Here is a 17,734-nt window from a genome sequence, read left to right as displayed (position 1 = left end):
ATCCTACTAGTACCTTAGCAATGTATACTACACCATCTTAATAAATATAGGAAAATGATTTGTACAATTTTAGAATATACAAATCTCGGACATTTCTTTTAAAAAAAAAAATAGATTTAGTATAAGAATCATATTAAAAAAAAAACTTATTTTTTAATAGTAGACTCTTTTTTAAATAAGTGCATAGAACTTGTACATCCTAATATTAATATATCTAACTCATCCGTGTAACTTAATGTAAGCTCTTCTTGCTGCTACGTCTCTTGTTCCTTTTCCCTTATCACATAGTTTGTTGGCTTAGCCATTTTGGATCGATGCGGTGGCAAAATGGCAAGGAAAAATGCTTAATATTTGTGACCTTAAATAGACCACCGATAATGAAACGACTCATGTTTTGTTTGGAAACAAATAACATCCTTTATGGTTCACGAGATTCTGCTTCAAGATACTGTTATCGGATATCTTTTCTTCTTTTTTTTTTTTTCCTGTTGCCACTGCCAAAGCTGAAGGTTTGAGTTCAGAAGTAGCATTTGTTCCTGCTAGTGCTCATTGATTGCATACATTTTTCTCTATCCAACTTCAAAATGAATCTTAGCTGTGCATTTTCTTGGAAAGTGCGCCAAAGAAATTTATGTAATTTTATTGTGTTGTGTTGGTACAAGGTACGTAGTAAATACTTGTTATATTATCTGCTAGCTTACTATGTTTGAAGCAAATGGCTTGCCAAGGCAGGCTTACATGCTAGGCTCCATTTCACAAAGTACATTGACAGATCAGAATGAGGATGAGTATAGAACTAACTCAATATTTGGTGAAGTGGATCTTCTTTCTTAGTGAACTTCCCAAATACCCACGTTTAAATAGAAGAATAAGAAGCCAGTTTCGCCTACTTTGAGAATGTTCGGATTTGGTTTCAAAGCACTGGTACACGTAGCAAGGGTTATGGAAGCAAGTACCAGATCTGTCTCCTGGATTACTTACCATCACTGTCAAACAAAACCTACAAAGTCTGCTGATAAAACATAGTCCATCGGTTCCTAAGCAAACATCTTGAGAAAAAGAAAATGAACCGGAGGCAAGTGAACTTATCCTCATACTCGTGAATCTGGCAAATATGTGTTTTATGACCACACATGGACATCAAATCCGTTTGCAGAAAATAATTCAGGGGAAAAAAAGGAGGAAAATGAAGCTTTTTGACCATGAAAAAACCAAGGATACAGATATGGGAACGGCATGCAAAGAAAGTATGTTAGGCGGGTCTCTCACTTACCATTAGAAAATGAATTGCTTCCATCCCGCTTCTGGGGAATTGAGAGATTGCTCTCAAGCATAAACGAGAGATCCTTCATTTGTGACATTATTGACTCCACATCACTGGAGCTTGACCGGGTTCTTGCACTGGAGACATCGTCACCTTTTGTAACATCTTCATCATCACCTCCTACTTTTGAACTTGTCTCGGCTATCCTGAAACATAATATATTCTTTTTGATAAGTAATCAAAGATATTGTATTCATAGAACTAGGCAAGGCCCAGGTATACAGGAAGTATACATGAAAAAACGCCTAGCTAGAGGTTACAATAGAAAGGAGAAGATCATGGACACTAGATCCGTTACAAACTGTAGCCTCTGCCCATAGGAACAATGACTTAAAAAAGAAAGCTTTAAGCTCAGCCAAAGTTCTCTCATGATCATCAAAACATCTAGCATTTCTCTCATTCCAAATACACCAACACATGCATATTGGTATCAATCTCCAAACTGCCGCTACCTGAGAGTCACCATGAAGGCCTCTCCAACTTGCTAGAAAGTCCACCAATCTACAAGGCATTACCCAAGACAGTCCGAGTCTTAAGAAGACATCATCCCATATAGCCTTGACCACCTCGCAGTGTAGAAGCAGGTGATCAACTGACTCTCCATGCTTTTTACACATACAACACCAATCTAAGACAACAACCCGACGTTTTCTCAAATTATCTGTAGTGAGAATCTTGCCCAAAGAAGCTATCCAGACAAAGAAAGCTGCTTTTGAAGGAGCTTTCGTCTTCCATATGCTCTTCCACGGAAACATCGACAAACCCGGGTTCGTGAGCTTATGGTAAAAAGAACTGACAGAGAAAGTACATTTCTTAGAAAGATTCCAAAGTAACTTGTCTCCGAAACCCCCTAGAAAACTTGCGGAATATAGAGCCGCAAAGAACTCTGAAAAAGACTCTAATTCCCAATCATGAGCTGCCCTAATGAAATCCACATTTCATTGAGGGGCACCATTTGAAAAGACCAAGATATCAGCAATCGAAGACTCCTTAACTCTAGCAAGAGCAAAGATGGCAAGGAAGGTATCTCGTAAACAATGGTTGCCACACCATATATCAAGCCAAAAAGGGACACGCGAACCATCGCCTACTACAAAATGCTCATGACCCCGGAAGGTCCCCCAACGACTTCTAATGTTTTTCATGCAACATAATATGTAAGATTCATTAATTGATTCTGCTGATTGTTGTACAACACCAAGATGCTAAATTAAAGAATTGGCCCAGAATTATTTCAAGTATGAATATAAAGTGATTTATACATTTAAAGATCACACGGCACCAAAATGCTAATTTAAAGAATTGGCCCAAAATCATTTTCAAGCATGAAATATAGTGATTTTATACATTTAAAGGTCACACGACACCAAAATGCTAATTTAAAGGCTATATTTATATTTACAGGGGTCCAAAACTGATGAAGTGCATGGATCATGTGACTGAAAAATAATAAGCGGCAATCCAATACCAAGAAGGGAAGCCAGTCGAGATTGAATAACCTTAAGCATGCAAGATGTACTTCTTACCTATAAAACATAAATGGTACAAATGTAAAGCATATAGCTGCCAAACCCTGCCAATTCCACCTCATCCCCCTCTCCCGACAAACATAATTTTCCCATGTAATAAGTCGATTAATCAATAAATTAGACCCTAATAAATCAAATAAACGCAATTAGGGAATGAACTAAAGATATTATAGACCTTTAATTTTAAATTGATCGGTTTCTATGAAGTAATTACCTAAGAGATAATTATTACTCAGCAAATTTCTTTAGCATAAACTAGCCATCCAAAAACTCATACTTGTGCTCATGCACGAGTGTGAATCTCAACCAGGTTCTAGAATAATTTTTAATATCTTTTGCACCTTTAAGCCATAGAAGACAACTAATATTCTAGCCACCAAAGCCTCCTTGTTTGCTGAAATAGCTGGCAAATCTAAGAACTTGACCCCACAATCACAACCCTCGCAAATATATAATTCATATGCACAAAATGTACCTTGGTCACCACCACTCTCGTAAAACATATGCTTCACCCTTAACTAACTCCACAACGTCCAGGGACGAAGCCAAGATTATAATTTGGAGGGGTCGGATACTTTTAGGTCTGGAATAAATAGTTAGATCGAAATTGTTTTAAGAATACTTTTAACTAAGTGATAAAAAAACATGTAAACAATATGAAAGAAACAAATAAATTTCAAATTTGCATTTTTCCATAAATACTGGTAATTTTACATCTAAGATTTCATATATTGCAATCAAAAAGTGAGATTGAACTATGGAAACGACTATATGGGAATTATATAAAAGAGTAATATCATAATATATGTAAACCATAAACTAAGTTTTGTATTTCACTGAATAATGTATAGCAGTAACATATATTTAAAAAAAAATTAATTAGCGCAATTATATACCGCGTAGACAGCTATAAAATGAACGTGAGGGTTTTTGTTAAGTATGCTTTACCCAAATAATTACAAGCTTTAAAAGAGAAATAATCTAATATGAATATTATATTTTAGTTTAATTTTTAAAATAAAACAGGAAAAAAATTTAATTATCATAAATTTTACAGAAAAAGAAAAAAATGCCAGAGCCTTGGGGGGCTATGGCCCCCCCTTGCCTCGTCACTGACAATGTCAGATGGTGACAGTTCTCCCTTCATTATCAGCTTTTTCTTTCCACAACCACATTGCCACTTAAACACCAAATTTATAAAATGGCTTTCCATCGTGAAATGACAGCCTAGAATCCAACCCATAACAAATGTAGGCAAGTAAAATGCCCTCAACACCTAAATTTGCTCCTAACACCCGCAAAAGGTAAACATATGTTACCGGCAACAAAAGTTATAACAGGAGCCCATGGTGAACGGGGCATCCAAAGATAGATAAATCTCCAAACTTGTAATCAATTGTTTCTCTTTAACTTATTTAGCAAAGTGTGGAAGCATACTAACTTCATCTTCATCACTTTTCACATGTATTATAATGTTTTACATTCGCTCAATCACTCAAGTTGTCAATAAGCTAATGAATATTTATTAAAGTAAAGTAAATGAATAAAATGGTAACACCTATTATGAGTTATATGACCTGAAAACTAACTCCTTGGGCATCTAGCAGAATGCTTCAAAACTCAAGTGATAGAATCAAGTGATTGCTTTCAATTCTGTTAAATGGAAATTGGCATTATACAAACCTGTCTGAACTAGATGCCTCTGATTGACTAGTGTTTACTTCTGGAGCTCCATTTGGATTGCTAGAAGCTCCGGAGAATAAACCCGGTTGCAAAAAGCCACCAAAATCTAATTCTTGCGAGTTGTTTGCTGAGACAAACAAATTTATTTCTGAAGTTTGTTCTACAGAAGGTGCTGCATGACTAACAGTTTGATCCCAAGAACTAGTAGAAGGATTGTGTGCACTAGTAGAGCTTGCAAAATCATTCCATGAATCAAATGAATCATCATCTTCATTGATTATCTTATTATCAGGTGCCTTGTCACTGTTGGTATGCCATTGATCAGCTTGTAGCCAATCAACACTGGTGGAAGACGAATCATTCACATTCTCCTCTAATCTGCTATCCTTAGTGTTTGCACTTATTTCAGCCTGCTCTATCCGTGCAGTTACTACGGCATTGGAATTACTCCATAGATCATCTTGAAACCAGCCACTCTCCAGGGACGCTGATGAAACAGTATTGTCTTTTGCTTTTCCATCAACAGAATCTTTTCCAGGCCCAAAAACTGAGTCCAAATGAGCAGAAATATCACCCACAGAACCCACAAAAGGGTCCAGTGATTTGGTCTCTTCATGAGTTGTCCCTGAATCAGCAGACTGGAAGTTTGCCTCCCAACCAGAAACAGAGTCGCCACCCACATCTTCAGTAGACCACGTAGCTGTCTCAGGAGGCTGAACATTCTCAAACAAACTAAGATTTTCCCGAACTTGGAACTCCATGCTCTCTGTCCTACCAATTCGTTTGTTCCAGGCTAGCTGCTCTTCAGATGCACTTGGTGCGGCACGTCTCTCGCCATCAGTAAAAAAGCTGTCAATATCGACGCCAGCCAAATTTAAGGACCTTTGAATGGATGTCTCACTCGAGGCAGCAGTCCAAACTTTCTCAGATTCGACAGACCATTTTATTTCTAAATTCAACAAATCTGACAAGGGAAACTCATCTTTTTGTGCACCCTGTCCTCTGTTTGATTCATTTGCTCCAACAGATGGTACAACCATCTCCTGAAAATAGAATGCACCAATTTCACAGAATATACTTCATGCAAAGAATCCCGCGATGTTCATTTTTAACGTACGTACATAAATACATACATGCATTCCGGGTTGCGAACTAGTTCATGCACTGAAATATAAGAATTGCATTCAAATTCGTTACCTAGCTGCATTTCTACGTACTAAGATTAGCTCTATCGTAATTAAAAAAAAAAAAAAAAAACAGATGAGCCAGTTATTAGTTGGAAACCCAAACATAAAACATGCAAAATTCAAAGCTGTAACTTTTTATTACTTATGTTACTGTACGTTCTCGGATTCGGAAACCAAACACCAATTGACGGCATAATTTCATTGACTTTCTCAAAGTTCAGTTCCCTACCCTTCCTCATATTCCAAAAGCAGTACTTTTTCTCATCCTCAGTTCATAATTTGTCAGCAACCAAGCTGAAACAACCGTAGCCAACCGAAATTTACCATACGTACCGTTCCTTGAAGGTCCAAGGACTCGAGCAACCAGCGGCATCCAAACGTGTCTCGAAAGTTGAGGGGTTCAGGAGTGGGGTCCCTGCTCTGGTATCGGCCACAGAAGACACAGATCAGGGATTGTATGCCTCGGAGGAGTCTGGCTTCGCAGTGCTTGCAGCGGAGGTAAGGCGGCGAGGGATCGAGTTGGGATAAGGTTTGTTGCAGAGAAGGGAGGCTTGGGAGCGAAGGATCGTCCGGATCGTAGGAAGAGAGATTCGCTTCATTACGGAGAGAGATCTGGACCTTCCTGATCAGATCGTATGGGATTTCGAACGCCATTATTAGGTTTTGGAAGCTCTCTCCCCCCACCTCTCTATCTCTCTGTATGTGTAGTGTGTATGGAGAGAGCAATCCTTCAGTTGGGCACAGAGTGAGCAGGTTTCTCTGCGTTTGAGGCCATTGAAAGAACCAAAACGGTATCGTTTATCGCACTATTGACTATTGAGCAAGAGTTTTTCGATAAGTAAACCGAAGGCTGTCTGCGTGACCGCTCTGGCAATATAAGATTGTTCGGTTAGACAAAATTAAATTAAATTATTTTATATAATTATTATAAATTTTTTAAATTTTTTAAATTTTTATAAAAAATATAAAAAATAATTAAATAATATTATTTATTATCTTAATTTTTATCATCTTTTTATTATCTTATAAGATGATATTAAAAATAATTAAAGATTATTTATTATATTTTACTTATAAATTTATCATTTAATATTATATCTTATGAGAAAGTAAATGATGAATAGATTTTTTTTAAATAATTTAATTTTTTTAAATTTTAAAATAAAATTATATTATAATAATATTTTATTTTATTTTAATCTAAATTTTACGGATTGTTTATATTAAATTTGAGAAATATTATAATAGAGATTTTATTAATATAATTTTATAAAAAATATTAAATCTATTTTATAGTAAAATTAATTGTATAATTTATGTTTTATCTCAATTTATATTAATTTATAAATTTATTTTTTTAAAATTATAAAGCATTAAATTATAAGATCAAGATGCCAGTCGTTCAAAGTGGAAATTACAGAGGGATCAGACCGAATAACCGCTGCGACGGCAGCTCAAAGTTGAAACACGAAAATAAAGCTCATAATAGTATTCATTAAAGAAAAGAAAGACGGAGAAAAAAAATATCGACAATCAAACGGGAAAGAGAAGAAGAGGACTAGGAGGAAGAGGAAGAGCAGTTGATCTACGCTGGTGCAATGAATAATCCGATGGTATTAAAGGTGGGATTGGTGGTGGTGGGGCTGTGCATTGGGGGTTACATACTTGGGCCACCCCTCTACTGGCACTTCATGGAGGGCTTAGCCGCTGTCAGCCACTCCTCCTCCTCTAATTCCTGTCCTCCCTGCCAATGCGACTGTTCCTCTCAGCCACTGCTCTCCATTCCCCAAGGTTCGTACGAATGATCTTTTACCTTCTACACACTGTCTATTTCTTTCTTAGATCTCTTTTCTTTTCTTGTTTGATCCGCTAAATTTAAAAACAAAAAACAAAAAATCGTGTAGATCTCGCGCATAAAAGAAAAAATATGATTTCCCACAATGCTTCGATTAATGATTTTTCTCTTTTTTATTTTCTGTTGAGATTCTTGATGGGAAATTGTTAATGTGTTGTTGAAGCATAGTTGAAATATTGATGTTCGTTAATGGCCTTGGGGATCTTTTAGTTTCTGAGCTAGGTTTCGTAGCTTCTTTCTTTCTTTCTTTCTTTTTTATTACTTTTGACACAAGTCTTCCGGGGTGTGCAATTGGCTCCAGATCTACGTTGAACCGGTTTGATATCTCATAGTAGTATCTGAACATTGTAATATTCAGCACTCACTCAGTGTTATAAGCCCTAGGTTTCAACTTTTCCTGTAATTATCTTTTTGATTGTTGAAAAGCGCGATTTTTGTGCCTATGAGAAGGAATACTTCAACAACACTGATCTAAAAAATGCCACGCCAACAATGACCTGAAATTTCTGATATAAACCGAGAGAGTTAGGACAACTTTCTAAAAGCTTTAAACCGAAAGTGTGGTTGGTGAGGTTTTCTACCGGGGTAGTGACTAGTGACTCTTTCTTTGCTAATGCTAGAATAAATTGAAATTGATTTGCCTTCCTACTATCATACTCAGGATCCCAATCCAAAACATTTCGACTATGCTTTGACAAATCCTTATCCCAGTCCATTTTCCTTGCAGCTAATCTCCGTTAAGACCACTATATGCATGTAATGTGTAAGATGTGCAACACGTAGTTCCATCTTTGAAAAGGCAAAATATTCTCTTTATACAAAGAACTAGGATTGAATTTTATTGGTCATTGCTTTCAGCTCATCTTTGGATATGAGGAATCGAGCAACCCCTCAGTTGGGCCACGTATCCTAGGTATGAACAAAACTGCTGTCCAATGGCCAGTTGTGAATAATACACGCCCAGGTTTCTAACTTCCAGAACACCTGGTCTGTCTGCAAATTGTCAATCACTTGCTTTGTGGATTATATGATGCTCAATATTTTGCTCCCACCTGCTATAATTCTTATAATGAAGCATGTACTTATTTCAGTTTCTTTGTCTGTACTTATGCAGGATTGAGCAATACTTCCTTTGCAGGTTAGTTTCTGTTCATGAATCAGCTGTTTAGGATGTAGTTGATTTGGTGTATGAAACTGAATAACAGAATTGTTTTTCTTAATATTGTTCCCATAAGCATTTGCATGGAAGTACGGATGCAGAATATGTCATTATTCCTTGCAGTTAGATATTATGCAGTTTTCTTTTTGTGATGGATCACAATCTGGCTTGTACATTCTGATCTTGTTTAGTTTAGCTTGTGCTATTTTAACATTTCCTTCAAAATTACGGCTTCAAACACAGAAGGAGATATTTATTAAGGATCCGTTTTAATTAAGATTTTTTCTCGATATCTTATCAAAAAAGATTTTTGCTCAATATCACCAGCATGCATGTGCTTTAACACACTGTTTTGAAAACTGAAATACAAATTATCCCCCTGTTACTCACCAAGAAAAAGTGAGGGATGCATCATGTTTTGGTTTTTGACTGGTTATTGACATAATTTCAACCGGGGTTAACAATCCATCTCAACTATTCACTTCGACACTTCACGTGTAATTTGTATTTGTATCAGGCGACACAGAAATTAATTATTTTCATTTCTTTTTAATCCAGTCTTTGTGAATACCTTTTGTACTTCCATATGATTTTGTGATAATTGTATCTAGTCAGTTATAGAAGATCATCTTCTCAAGGAAATTTAATATATGAGAGTTTTTTTATTCAATCCATTATGTATTTTTGGTAATGTGTAACCTTTTATTTCAAATACTTGTTTTTCTTGTTTCCCTGGGTATTTTGTTGGATTTGGATGGATTAATGACTTGAAAAGTGGGATCATGCTATATGCCAGATTTGTGAACTGTGTTGCAAATGTACTCTTACACACTTTGCAGTTTTGATTCTATCTTTATGTGGAAACTTAGGGCTTTCCCACATGTGGGAGACACACATCATGTAGACAACAAAATATATATATGAAATACTTTGGCATTGATAATTTGATATTCGTGACAATATTTGTTTCTCACTTGGCTTGCACCCGTCCATACTGGAATGCACTTTACCTTATGGCTTACATGTCTTGTCTTCTGGTTAGCATGAAATACCATGTATTTTCTCTTACTTCATCATTCTCCCTTGATATTGGTTTTGGAAAATCAACTAGTTGTTAGAGGATGATAACTGGAATTTGAATTTTATTGGATCTCATTTCTTTTGGTAATACTAGTTTTTCTTTGTTGGATGTGACATGCATAATCAGATTGTGTAAAGCATGACCCAGAGGTGAGTGAAGACACAGAAAAGAATTTTGCAGAGCTATTGACAGAGGAGCTGAAGCTGCGGGAAGCTGAGGCTTTGGAAAATCAGCGGCATGCTGACATGGCTCTGCTCGAGGCAAAGAAGATTACATCCCAGTATCAAAAGGAAGCAGATAAGTGTAGTTCCGGCATGGAAACATGCGAGGAAGCGAGGGAGAAATCTGAATTAACATTAGTGGCCCAAAAGAAACTGACAGCTATGTGGGAGCTGAGAGCTCGTCAGAGAGGATGGAAAGAAGATATTGCCAACTCTCGTACCCAAAATCAGGGAAGTGTCCTGACTGTGTAAAGACTGATCATAACCTCATAAGGCACAATCTAAGGCTACTGTCATTCAAGGGGAGGTCTCGGCTGGTGGTGATGAATTTTCAACAGGCCTTGCCTCAAAGAGGCTCATGAATTTGTTCGTCATCCTAAGCCTATCTAAATCAGTGTATAATCATTAATAGCAAAGTATAGGAATCTCGTTATTATGGACACTGGAGTCCGCCTATCTGTGGATTTTTTTTCCACCTCAAATTTAGTCAATGTTCAACTTGTAAGACTCACAAAGTGGTAGATCAGTGGCTATTCTTATTTCCATGCAAAACAAGAAATCAGGGGTGCCATATTCTTATCCCTTGCTTTCTTTGTTTAAAATGCATATTCTGTCTGGATGTAGCTTAGCATCCACCAACATCATGCATGGTGAAATTATTGGCAAGCTGATCAGATTGATGCCATCTTTTCCACAAAAATGCCAGATATGGAAATTAGCACTCATGTTATAACATTGGTCATGTTGTTTACAGTCTGAAAGCAGCGATCAAAAACGAAATCTACCGATCTAGAAAAATTAAATATAGGCGGACATGGGAAGATCGGTACATGGATCAGTGGATTATACACTGCCTACAATTTTCATACTAAAACACAAGAAAGAGTAGGCCAAATTTAGATGACCAGCTCTGTTTTCTTTTATCATCATCATGAGGAAGGCTTACGCTGAGATCATCCAAGTTGGTGGAACCACGAATCCCTCATCCCATATTGATCAGAGGTGTATAGATTCAAAAGGCTTACTACATATTTTCCACAACAGAGTACAATAACTCGTGGGTTAAATAATGGCCTAGATAATCACTTGCACGTGTATCACTCACTAATAGGAAAGTGAATGCTGAGATCATCCAAACTGGTACGTCCATGAATGCTCAACCCATGCTCATTAGCTAAATGTAGTAGGCATATAAAACACAGATGTGGGGAGATCTCATTTATAGTTCCAGCAGCTCTGCAGTCATTAGGAAAACTGGCCAAGATTTGCCTGAACGACACCGCTTCTTCCTGATCCTTTCCAATGTACAAATATGTAAATTCAGAATCTACTTTTGAAAATAACAGACACAAATATTACATCTGATATAAACATCATGACAATCCTACATTGAAGAAACTCAAAAATGGTAGATTCAAAGCAACTTGGGGAAACGTGCAAGGGAGATAACGAGTGTAATTTACTCTTTGAGTCAGCAAAGAGTAAATTGGTTTCTAACAAGTAAAGATATTTTTGCTGACACGATATAATAAATTTGAATAATAAGGTTGAGATTAAGGAAGGTTTCAGATTAGATTAATATCTTTGCCTAACAGAATGAAGGTAGCAAGAATGCTTTTTGAATATTCTATAGGTAACTCTTCCTCATCAATAGCAAAGTTTATTTGTGATTCAGTACCGAAAAAAAAAAATAACAAGACATCCTCTTTGGATAATAAGATAAGCTCAACATATGGAATTTTGCATCAGAAAAAAAAAAAACCATCTACTCTTGGCATTATTTCAAGAAGTAGCTTAGGTAAACCTGTGGCAGCTCATACAATAGGATACCAAATGGACTACTTTCATATTCTCTTTCAAGCCCCCTTTCAACCTTTCAAGCTTCATCTCTTAGTTATTTTTATTTTACTATAAGCTTCATTGTTCCAACTAAGTCTACAGATGCCTTCTATATTCTTCTGTTCCTTTTTCTTTTGGTTTCTTTTACACTAAAATTGCTGATAGCATATAGATCAGACAAGCCCAAGTTTTGGTATCAAGTGTCTACTTCACCAACAAGGTATCTTGAAAGTGGATTTTAATCCCTAGATTCGGTATCTCTGGATTGATGCTCTGAAGATGTGATAAAAGATTGCATGATAGTTCAAGAAATACCCATTATTTTTATTTTTTTCTTAATTAACAATACAAATCTAGTGTCAAGGTCATCAGGGCCTCAGGCATTATTAACTGCTAAGATGTCTTTGAGGGAAAAAATGTAACTGCAGCATGGAATAACAAACAATATGCCAACCCTCTGTATGGTTATTTCAGTTTAGTGATAAATCCCAGATTAAGCCACTGTTGCTGGCAAGAATTCAGATGAGGATAACTGCAATTTGTAGAAAGTTATTTCCGTACCTGAGGAGATACTGCAGAAGATTCGTGTATATGGTCCCAAAGAGTTTCTTTCAATGCTTGGACATCAACTTGCTTAGAAGTTTTGTCATACTTTACTTCAATTTTATTGACCTGTATTGTTTACATAAAGGAACGAACTATGAGTACAAATTGCAAGTACTGTCTGTACATGCTTGCTCTATTTAACAAAGCAATCTGAAAATAATAGCAGATTTTTAAACCTAAAAACAAGGATGCAGAAATCAAGGTTGAAAAGCCACCTATGATTCCAACCCACAGGAAGTCCTACCTCAAAAGTCCACAACTGGCATGCAAATACAAATAAAATTATGCTGGAGTGAAAAAGCAAGAAACCAACCTGGCGAGGTTGAGAAACAAGTGCACTGGAGTCCTCTACATCACTATGGTCACTTCCATTGTCATATTGCCCACCAAAAACACTCGCATCGTCCCAGGATGGCAGCGGCCCATAGTCATCCGATTGCTGCCTCAGTTCATCTGAAAATATAGGAAGGCCTAATGATGCTCACTACAATAGTTCATTTTAAACATAAAGTGCATATTTTAGCCTGAATAAGGAGAAATTCAGGAATCAAAAGATAAATTTATGAATAATGTTGTAGAATTTTACCTGAGCATTTTCTTCTCCGCACCCGAAGGCACTGCAACCAAGTTAAGCATTCAACAATACTAAAAGAAAATAAAATTATGGCATTTCAAAAGAACCATAATATAAATTTAACTGCAGTTATTACCTTTACATTAGGGAGGAGAAATAATTTAACAAGATCTTCTGGTTGATAATGACAATCTTCAGGAAGTTTTGTATTACAAGGTGCTCTATTTGCTGGCAACAGTAACGACTTGGGATTTTTTGGAGGAGCAAAGACATCTGATAAATCTTCGTCCAACGCTTTTGTGAAATCAATATCAACTTCTGTTTGTTTCTTATTTCTCGGTCGCTTTGTTGTCACTGGTGACACATTTTTTGTAGCTGGATCATCCTCTGAACCTTCAAAATGTATTCCACATAGCAATAGCATTCAAAATACTACCAAAATGAGTAAGCCAATTGATGATATAACCTGCTGGTAGTCCCCTGAACCGTACCTTTAGCTTTCTGATACTTCCAATGGTCAGGACCTGCCCAAGCATTTTGTTTGGTAAACCCCAGATTTGAGAACAGATAACCATCAATTTTCTCAACTCTGTCATCACTACCAGATTCATGGAAAGAAAATGGTTCATTTTCCTACAAAAATTTAACAAGTTGTGATCAAACATCACCATCCTTAATTCCCTTATAATAAAGAGAAAAATCATAGAAAAGCATATATGACAGCCAAAACCAATTTGATGGGTAGTCTTTAGCTAACACCTCATGATAACTTGCGTAAGTTGAATCTGCACAAATGGGGTCATCAAGCACACTTGTTTGGTCATCATGATCAAAATTCCAGGCCCCACAGTTCTCAACTGCATCACCATCCAAATCAACCTCATTCTCATAAGCTGCACCAACTTTCTCTGCTGATTTTTGGCCAGAAGAATAAAAATCCAATGGTCTTCTATTATTTTCATCAAATTGATTGACTATATCTCTTAGAGTTGGAGAAATTTCATTCTTCAGCCGCACGTTCAGCACCATCTGTTCAACATAGTCTTTGCGAAGAACAAGAAATGACTGTTATTGCAACTAAATTTTCCTATTATTGATAAGACCAGAAACGACATATATTACCAAAACCAACACACCTTTGGCAAAAGAAAGATCAATTGTTTCTGATTTATCATGCTGATTTTCACATGTCATGCACTTCCTCGGTATTTCCAGTGAATCAAAGAGCATTCTGCATCCACCATATACCCCAAGGTTATTCATTAAAAGACCCTTGGCTCCTCCTTCATCGAATTGTGCAGATGTCTGATGATAAAGTGGATCCACTGCAAATGCAACTGAAAATACAAATGCAACTCCATCATAAACGCAACCTTGCAACTCATGCTAGTAACAGACACAGCACAAGATATGTGTTCACCATCAAACTTCTTTACGTTAAGAGCCTCAAAAGAGGATTCCAGTGTTGATAAAGGCGACAACTGCATTTCATAAGATCTGTTAGTATATATTTTCAATAATAAACCCACTCTCAAGATAAGACAATCATCCACCTTTCTCTCCATCTCCTTTTTGGAAGGACCTCCCTCTTGTCCACTGTCAGCGTTGGCATCCTCCAAAGTAGTATCTGACGCTACAATACAGAATCAGAAAATTAATGGAACTTAAAGGGCGTGACTTCAAAAGTGAAATTTGGTGATGCAAATCAACAACGTCAAAAATATAACCAGATACCTCAAGTAATTATTCTTACCTTTCCATGACATGCATCAGAAAGCAAGACTTTTTTAGAAAATATGTCACTTTGCCATCTATAGGCCAATAATTCCTCTTAATTTCTTTTATAATTCATAATCAGGGTCAATATACTTAATTTGAATATTCCTTTACATTTCTTGCAACCCACGTGTGTCAATAACTAAAATGTTCGAAATTAAAATTTTCAATATTTTTAATTCCTAAACCCAACCTCACCCCTCCCCCTTCAAAAAAGCACATGCACGCACATAAAAGAAAATTACAAAGGCAACTTCTGATGGTAATAAACTCGACCTTGTTCATTTTCTTGACCTGCTCTGTTCATCCCACCAAGGACCTTATAAGCCTCTGAATGCACTGAATCCACTCTCAAAGAGTAAATCTTAACTCCAGCTTCAAGAGTGCAACTTGCCTACACAATGAAAATTAATTAACACTTGAGGTATATAACATGTGCCAGAGCGTGTCAGGAAAGTTATATCACCCACAGTTTTGGAACAAAAGTAACTTCATTCTTGAACTGTACGCATTATGCATATACTTCTACAACCCAGCAAAAAATGGTGCACTAGACTCCCGGAGTAAAAAAAAAAAAATGAAGGTAATATCTGTTGACCACTCAGAAAAATGGAGTGACGGTATTTGTACTCCCACCAGGCCAAAATAACCACCTTAAAACAATCCGACCCAAAGCATAATTCTGTGTGCGGAATTTAACCATCACTTGCAAATCAATTTGGACTGAAAACTTATAATTCTACCTACAAAAATTCCGACAAACCTAAAACAACCCCGTCCTCTTGTAGGACACAACGCACGACAAAATTTGAAGGCACATCTTGGGCGCCCCACCTTCACTTGAATCGAGGACCAATTTTTATTCCATTTACACCCAAATAATATTTTCTTGAGAACTATTTTACACAGAAATTGGCGGTTAGAGAGGCTGGAATTGTCAGTCTTATAATCAACATAAAGTACAATAGAGTACCTTTTGGAAATTCGTCTCCGCATCGTCTTCTTCCTCGACCTTTATAATCTCTGTTAAATGGTCTATCAAATTTAGCTCCCACGTGTTCTTTTGATTAATTTTCTGCACGCCCCAAACAGATTCAAAATCACCAAGAAGTTAAGAAAGGAAACACAAAAACATTTACGAAAGAAAAACTCAGCGAAAGTCACATTCCTCCAATTATGATTAAATACTATCTGATTAACTTCCAGAAAAATTCTCAAGTTTAGTTTTCTTCTTTCAGCGGTTACGTTACCCTAAAACTAAACAAGTCAAATTTAAACACCTATATAGTTTTAGAGAGAGAGAATGATTATACGGACATTTTCGCTGGCGAGTTTGATGCAATTGCGGAAGAGATCGAGGATCTGCTGCTTGCCGAGGCAAGGGTCGGGCTCAGGATCTCCGTCGCAAAGTCGGGGGGGTGCAATGGACTTGCGGCGGACCTTGGCGGCACGAGCGGCGCGGGCCTGGGCGCGCTCGAGCTGATCGTCGTTGGAGCCCAGGAAGAATGGGCTGATCGGAGATTGGATCCGCGGGACCGCCGAGGAGAGGAGCCTCTGCTTCGGGTTCGGGCTTAGGGTTTCGGCCATTGTTGGGGACAGTATGGAAGCGACCGTACCAGATACAAATAGCGAAGGTTTTGAAAGTATTCGATTTTTTTTTATATCAGAGAGAGCGAACAAATGGAAATGGCATTTCCCTCCAAAATATAGTTTCAAATTTCGGAGGAGAGAGGCGTAGGTTGTAAGCGCTTGCCGGTTGCTATAACAGAAATAATATTTGCAATACCTTATAAAAAAAATAATTAAATCTAAGATAAATATAAAAAAATTATTCTTTAATAGTAGATTCCATTTTTTAAAAATAAATTACGCAAAATTTACACACATTAAGATTATATCTAATATTATTCTAAAGAGAGCCTCTCCAGATCAGACTCAGTGTTATTGTTAGATTTATAACCTTCGATAAGAGGGTGACACGTTTTAAGCATAGACAATTTACGGTAAAAACGACACATCAAAACACCTCCTCTCTTTCACTCAGTTCGGTCTCTCTCTTTCTCTTTCTCCACTCTCTCTCCCTCGATAGCAAATCAAATCTCATGCCCTTGCTTTCTCTCTCTCTCCTAAAGCTGAATTGGATCTAAGATTTTTCCCTATAGATAAGTTGCCCTTTGCATAGATCTAAACCAGTTCTTAAGTTCTCAGGCCAAGCACATCCATAGTCAGTGGGCATCAAAAGGCTCTGGCATCACAAATTGCAGAAGAAGCAGGATAAAAGAGAAAACTATACCATCATTCTCTCTCTCTCTCTCTCTCTCACTCTCATTGGACTACAAAAATATGGAGTGAAGTTTTAGATTGCCTCGAACAAGTCTGAGAAAGTGACTGGTTGATTTCCTTAGATTCAATCCAATTTGAGATAGTGATTGTTTTTTGTCAATTCCCTTGTTGTCTCATCACAATGCAGGTTGTATATTTGTTCAAATTGTAATAAACCCAAAAAAGCGTAATAGAAAGTATGATAGAAAATTAGAGAAAATTCTGGAATTACTATCAAACGTAGGGATACAACCAACTTCGAGGGAAACAACCTCTACTCTCTAGAAAATAAGGAAAGATAAAGTTTGGACTATTCTGCTTACCCTTTAACAACCCTTTGCTTTCGCATATAACAAATCCTGACACTCATTCCACTACTTAACTCTCAACCACTAAGAAAATAGAAATTAAAATAATACATCAACGTAATACAAAATAACAATTCATAAAAAAAGATAAAGGCCCATTACAACCCAACTGACCTATGACCCAATGGCCTGACCTCCAGCGATCAAATGTTGTCAACCTTACAAATCTTACTTGACTTTATTAAGGACCCATGCACAACACGGCCCACA

At 36.9% G+C, this 17,734-nt stretch overlaps 3 protein-coding genes across 5 annotated transcripts; 1 reads left to right on the top strand and 2 right to left on the bottom strand.

The window, feature by feature from the left end:
* Positions 1–1,065: 1,065 nt before the first annotated feature.
* Positions 1,066–6,568, bottom strand: LOC108980650. Its single transcript, XM_018951652.2, has 3 exons — positions 6,057–6,568; positions 4,537–5,579; positions 1,066–1,470 (listed from the first exon to the last, which is right to left on the bottom strand). The coding sequence occupies exons 1-3, from the start codon at positions 6,375–6,377 to the stop codon at positions 1,266–1,268; spliced, it is 1,569 nt and encodes a 522-aa protein (XP_018807197.2). The 5' UTR covers positions 6,378–6,568; the 3' UTR covers positions 1,066–1,265.
* A 568-nt stretch (positions 6,569–7,136) lies between these two features.
* LOC108980649 lies at positions 7,137–10,705 on the top strand. Its single transcript, XM_018951651.2, has 3 exons — positions 7,137–7,514; positions 8,693–8,716; positions 9,945–10,705. Exons 1-3 carry the CDS (start codon positions 7,322–7,324, stop codon positions 10,289–10,291), a joined length of 564 nt encoding a protein of 187 aa, XP_018807196.1. The 5' UTR covers positions 7,137–7,321; the 3' UTR covers positions 10,292–10,705.
* Positions 10,620–16,515, bottom strand: LOC108980648 (condensin complex subunit 2). 3 transcript variants are annotated; one of them, XM_018951648.2, is made up of 13 exons: positions 16,152–16,515; positions 15,808–15,909; positions 15,111–15,228; positions 14,612–14,691; positions 14,479–14,539; positions 14,195–14,395; positions 13,818–14,101; positions 13,550–13,691; positions 13,195–13,451; positions 13,071–13,101; positions 12,798–12,937; positions 12,440–12,550; positions 10,620–11,334 (listed from the first exon to the last, which is right to left on the bottom strand). In XM_018951648.2, exons 1-13 carry the CDS (start codon positions 16,419–16,421, stop codon positions 11,137–11,139), a joined length of 1,995 nt encoding a protein of 664 aa, XP_018807193.1. In that variant the 5' UTR covers positions 16,422–16,515; the 3' UTR covers positions 10,620–11,136. The 3 variants fall into 3 exon arrangements, with proteins under 3 accessions (XP_018807193.1, XP_018807195.1, XP_018807194.1); XM_018951650.2 differs by having other exon boundaries at positions 10,620–11,328; XM_018951649.2 differs by having other exon boundaries at positions 14,612–14,685.
* Between the last annotated feature and the right edge of the window lie 1,219 nt (positions 16,516–17,734).

This window comes from Juglans regia, chromosome 1 (assembly GCF_001411555.2).
Source record: "Juglans regia cultivar Chandler chromosome 1, Walnut 2.0, whole genome shotgun sequence".
In the NCBI taxonomy this organism is placed as follows: domain Eukaryota; kingdom Viridiplantae; phylum Streptophyta; class Magnoliopsida; order Fagales; family Juglandaceae; genus Juglans; species Juglans regia.
This window is presented reverse-complemented; position numbering and strand designations above follow the sequence as displayed.

What these genes read in the sequence shown, in the direction of transcription:
- LOC108980650 (XM_018951652.2), bottom strand. Translation starts at nt 6,377, where the DNA reads ATGGCGTTCGAAATCCCATACGATCTGATCAGGAAGGTCCAGATCTCT. An exon ending in CCTTGGACCTTCAAGGAACG is followed by an intron (nt 5,580 to 6,056) that starts GTACGTATGGTA and finishes TTCTATTTTCAG; the next exon opens with GAGATGGTTGTACCATCTGT. An exon ending in GAGGCATCTAGTTCAGACAG is followed by an intron (nt 1,471 to 4,536) that starts GTTTGTATAATG and finishes ATTATGTTTCAG; the next exon opens with GATAGCCGAGACAAGTTCAA.
- LOC108980649 (XM_018951651.2), top strand. Translation starts at nt 7,322, where the DNA reads ATGAATAATCCGATGGTATTAAAGGTGGGATTGGTGGTGGTGGGGCTG. An exon ending in ACTGCTCTCCATTCCCCAAG is followed by an intron (nt 7,515 to 8,692) that starts GTTCGTACGAAT and finishes GTACTTATGCAG; the next exon opens with GATTGAGCAATACTTCCTTT. An exon ending in GAGCAATACTTCCTTTGCAG is followed by an intron (nt 8,717 to 9,944) that starts GTTAGTTTCTGT and finishes ATGCATAATCAG; the next exon opens with ATTGTGTAAAGCATGACCCA.
- LOC108980648 (XM_018951648.2), bottom strand. Translation starts at nt 16,421, where the DNA reads ATGGCCGAAACCCTAAGCCCGAACCCGAAGCAGAGGCTCCTCTCCTCG. An exon ending in AGGTCAAGAAAATGAACAAG is followed by an intron (nt 14,692 to 15,110) that starts GTCGAGTTTATT and finishes TCTGTATTGTAG; the next exon opens with CGTCAGATACTACTTTGGAG. An exon ending in CTTACGCAAGTTATCATGAG is followed by an intron (nt 13,692 to 13,817) that starts GTGTTAGCTAAA and finishes AAATTTTTGTAG; the next exon opens with GAAAATGAACCATTTTCTTT.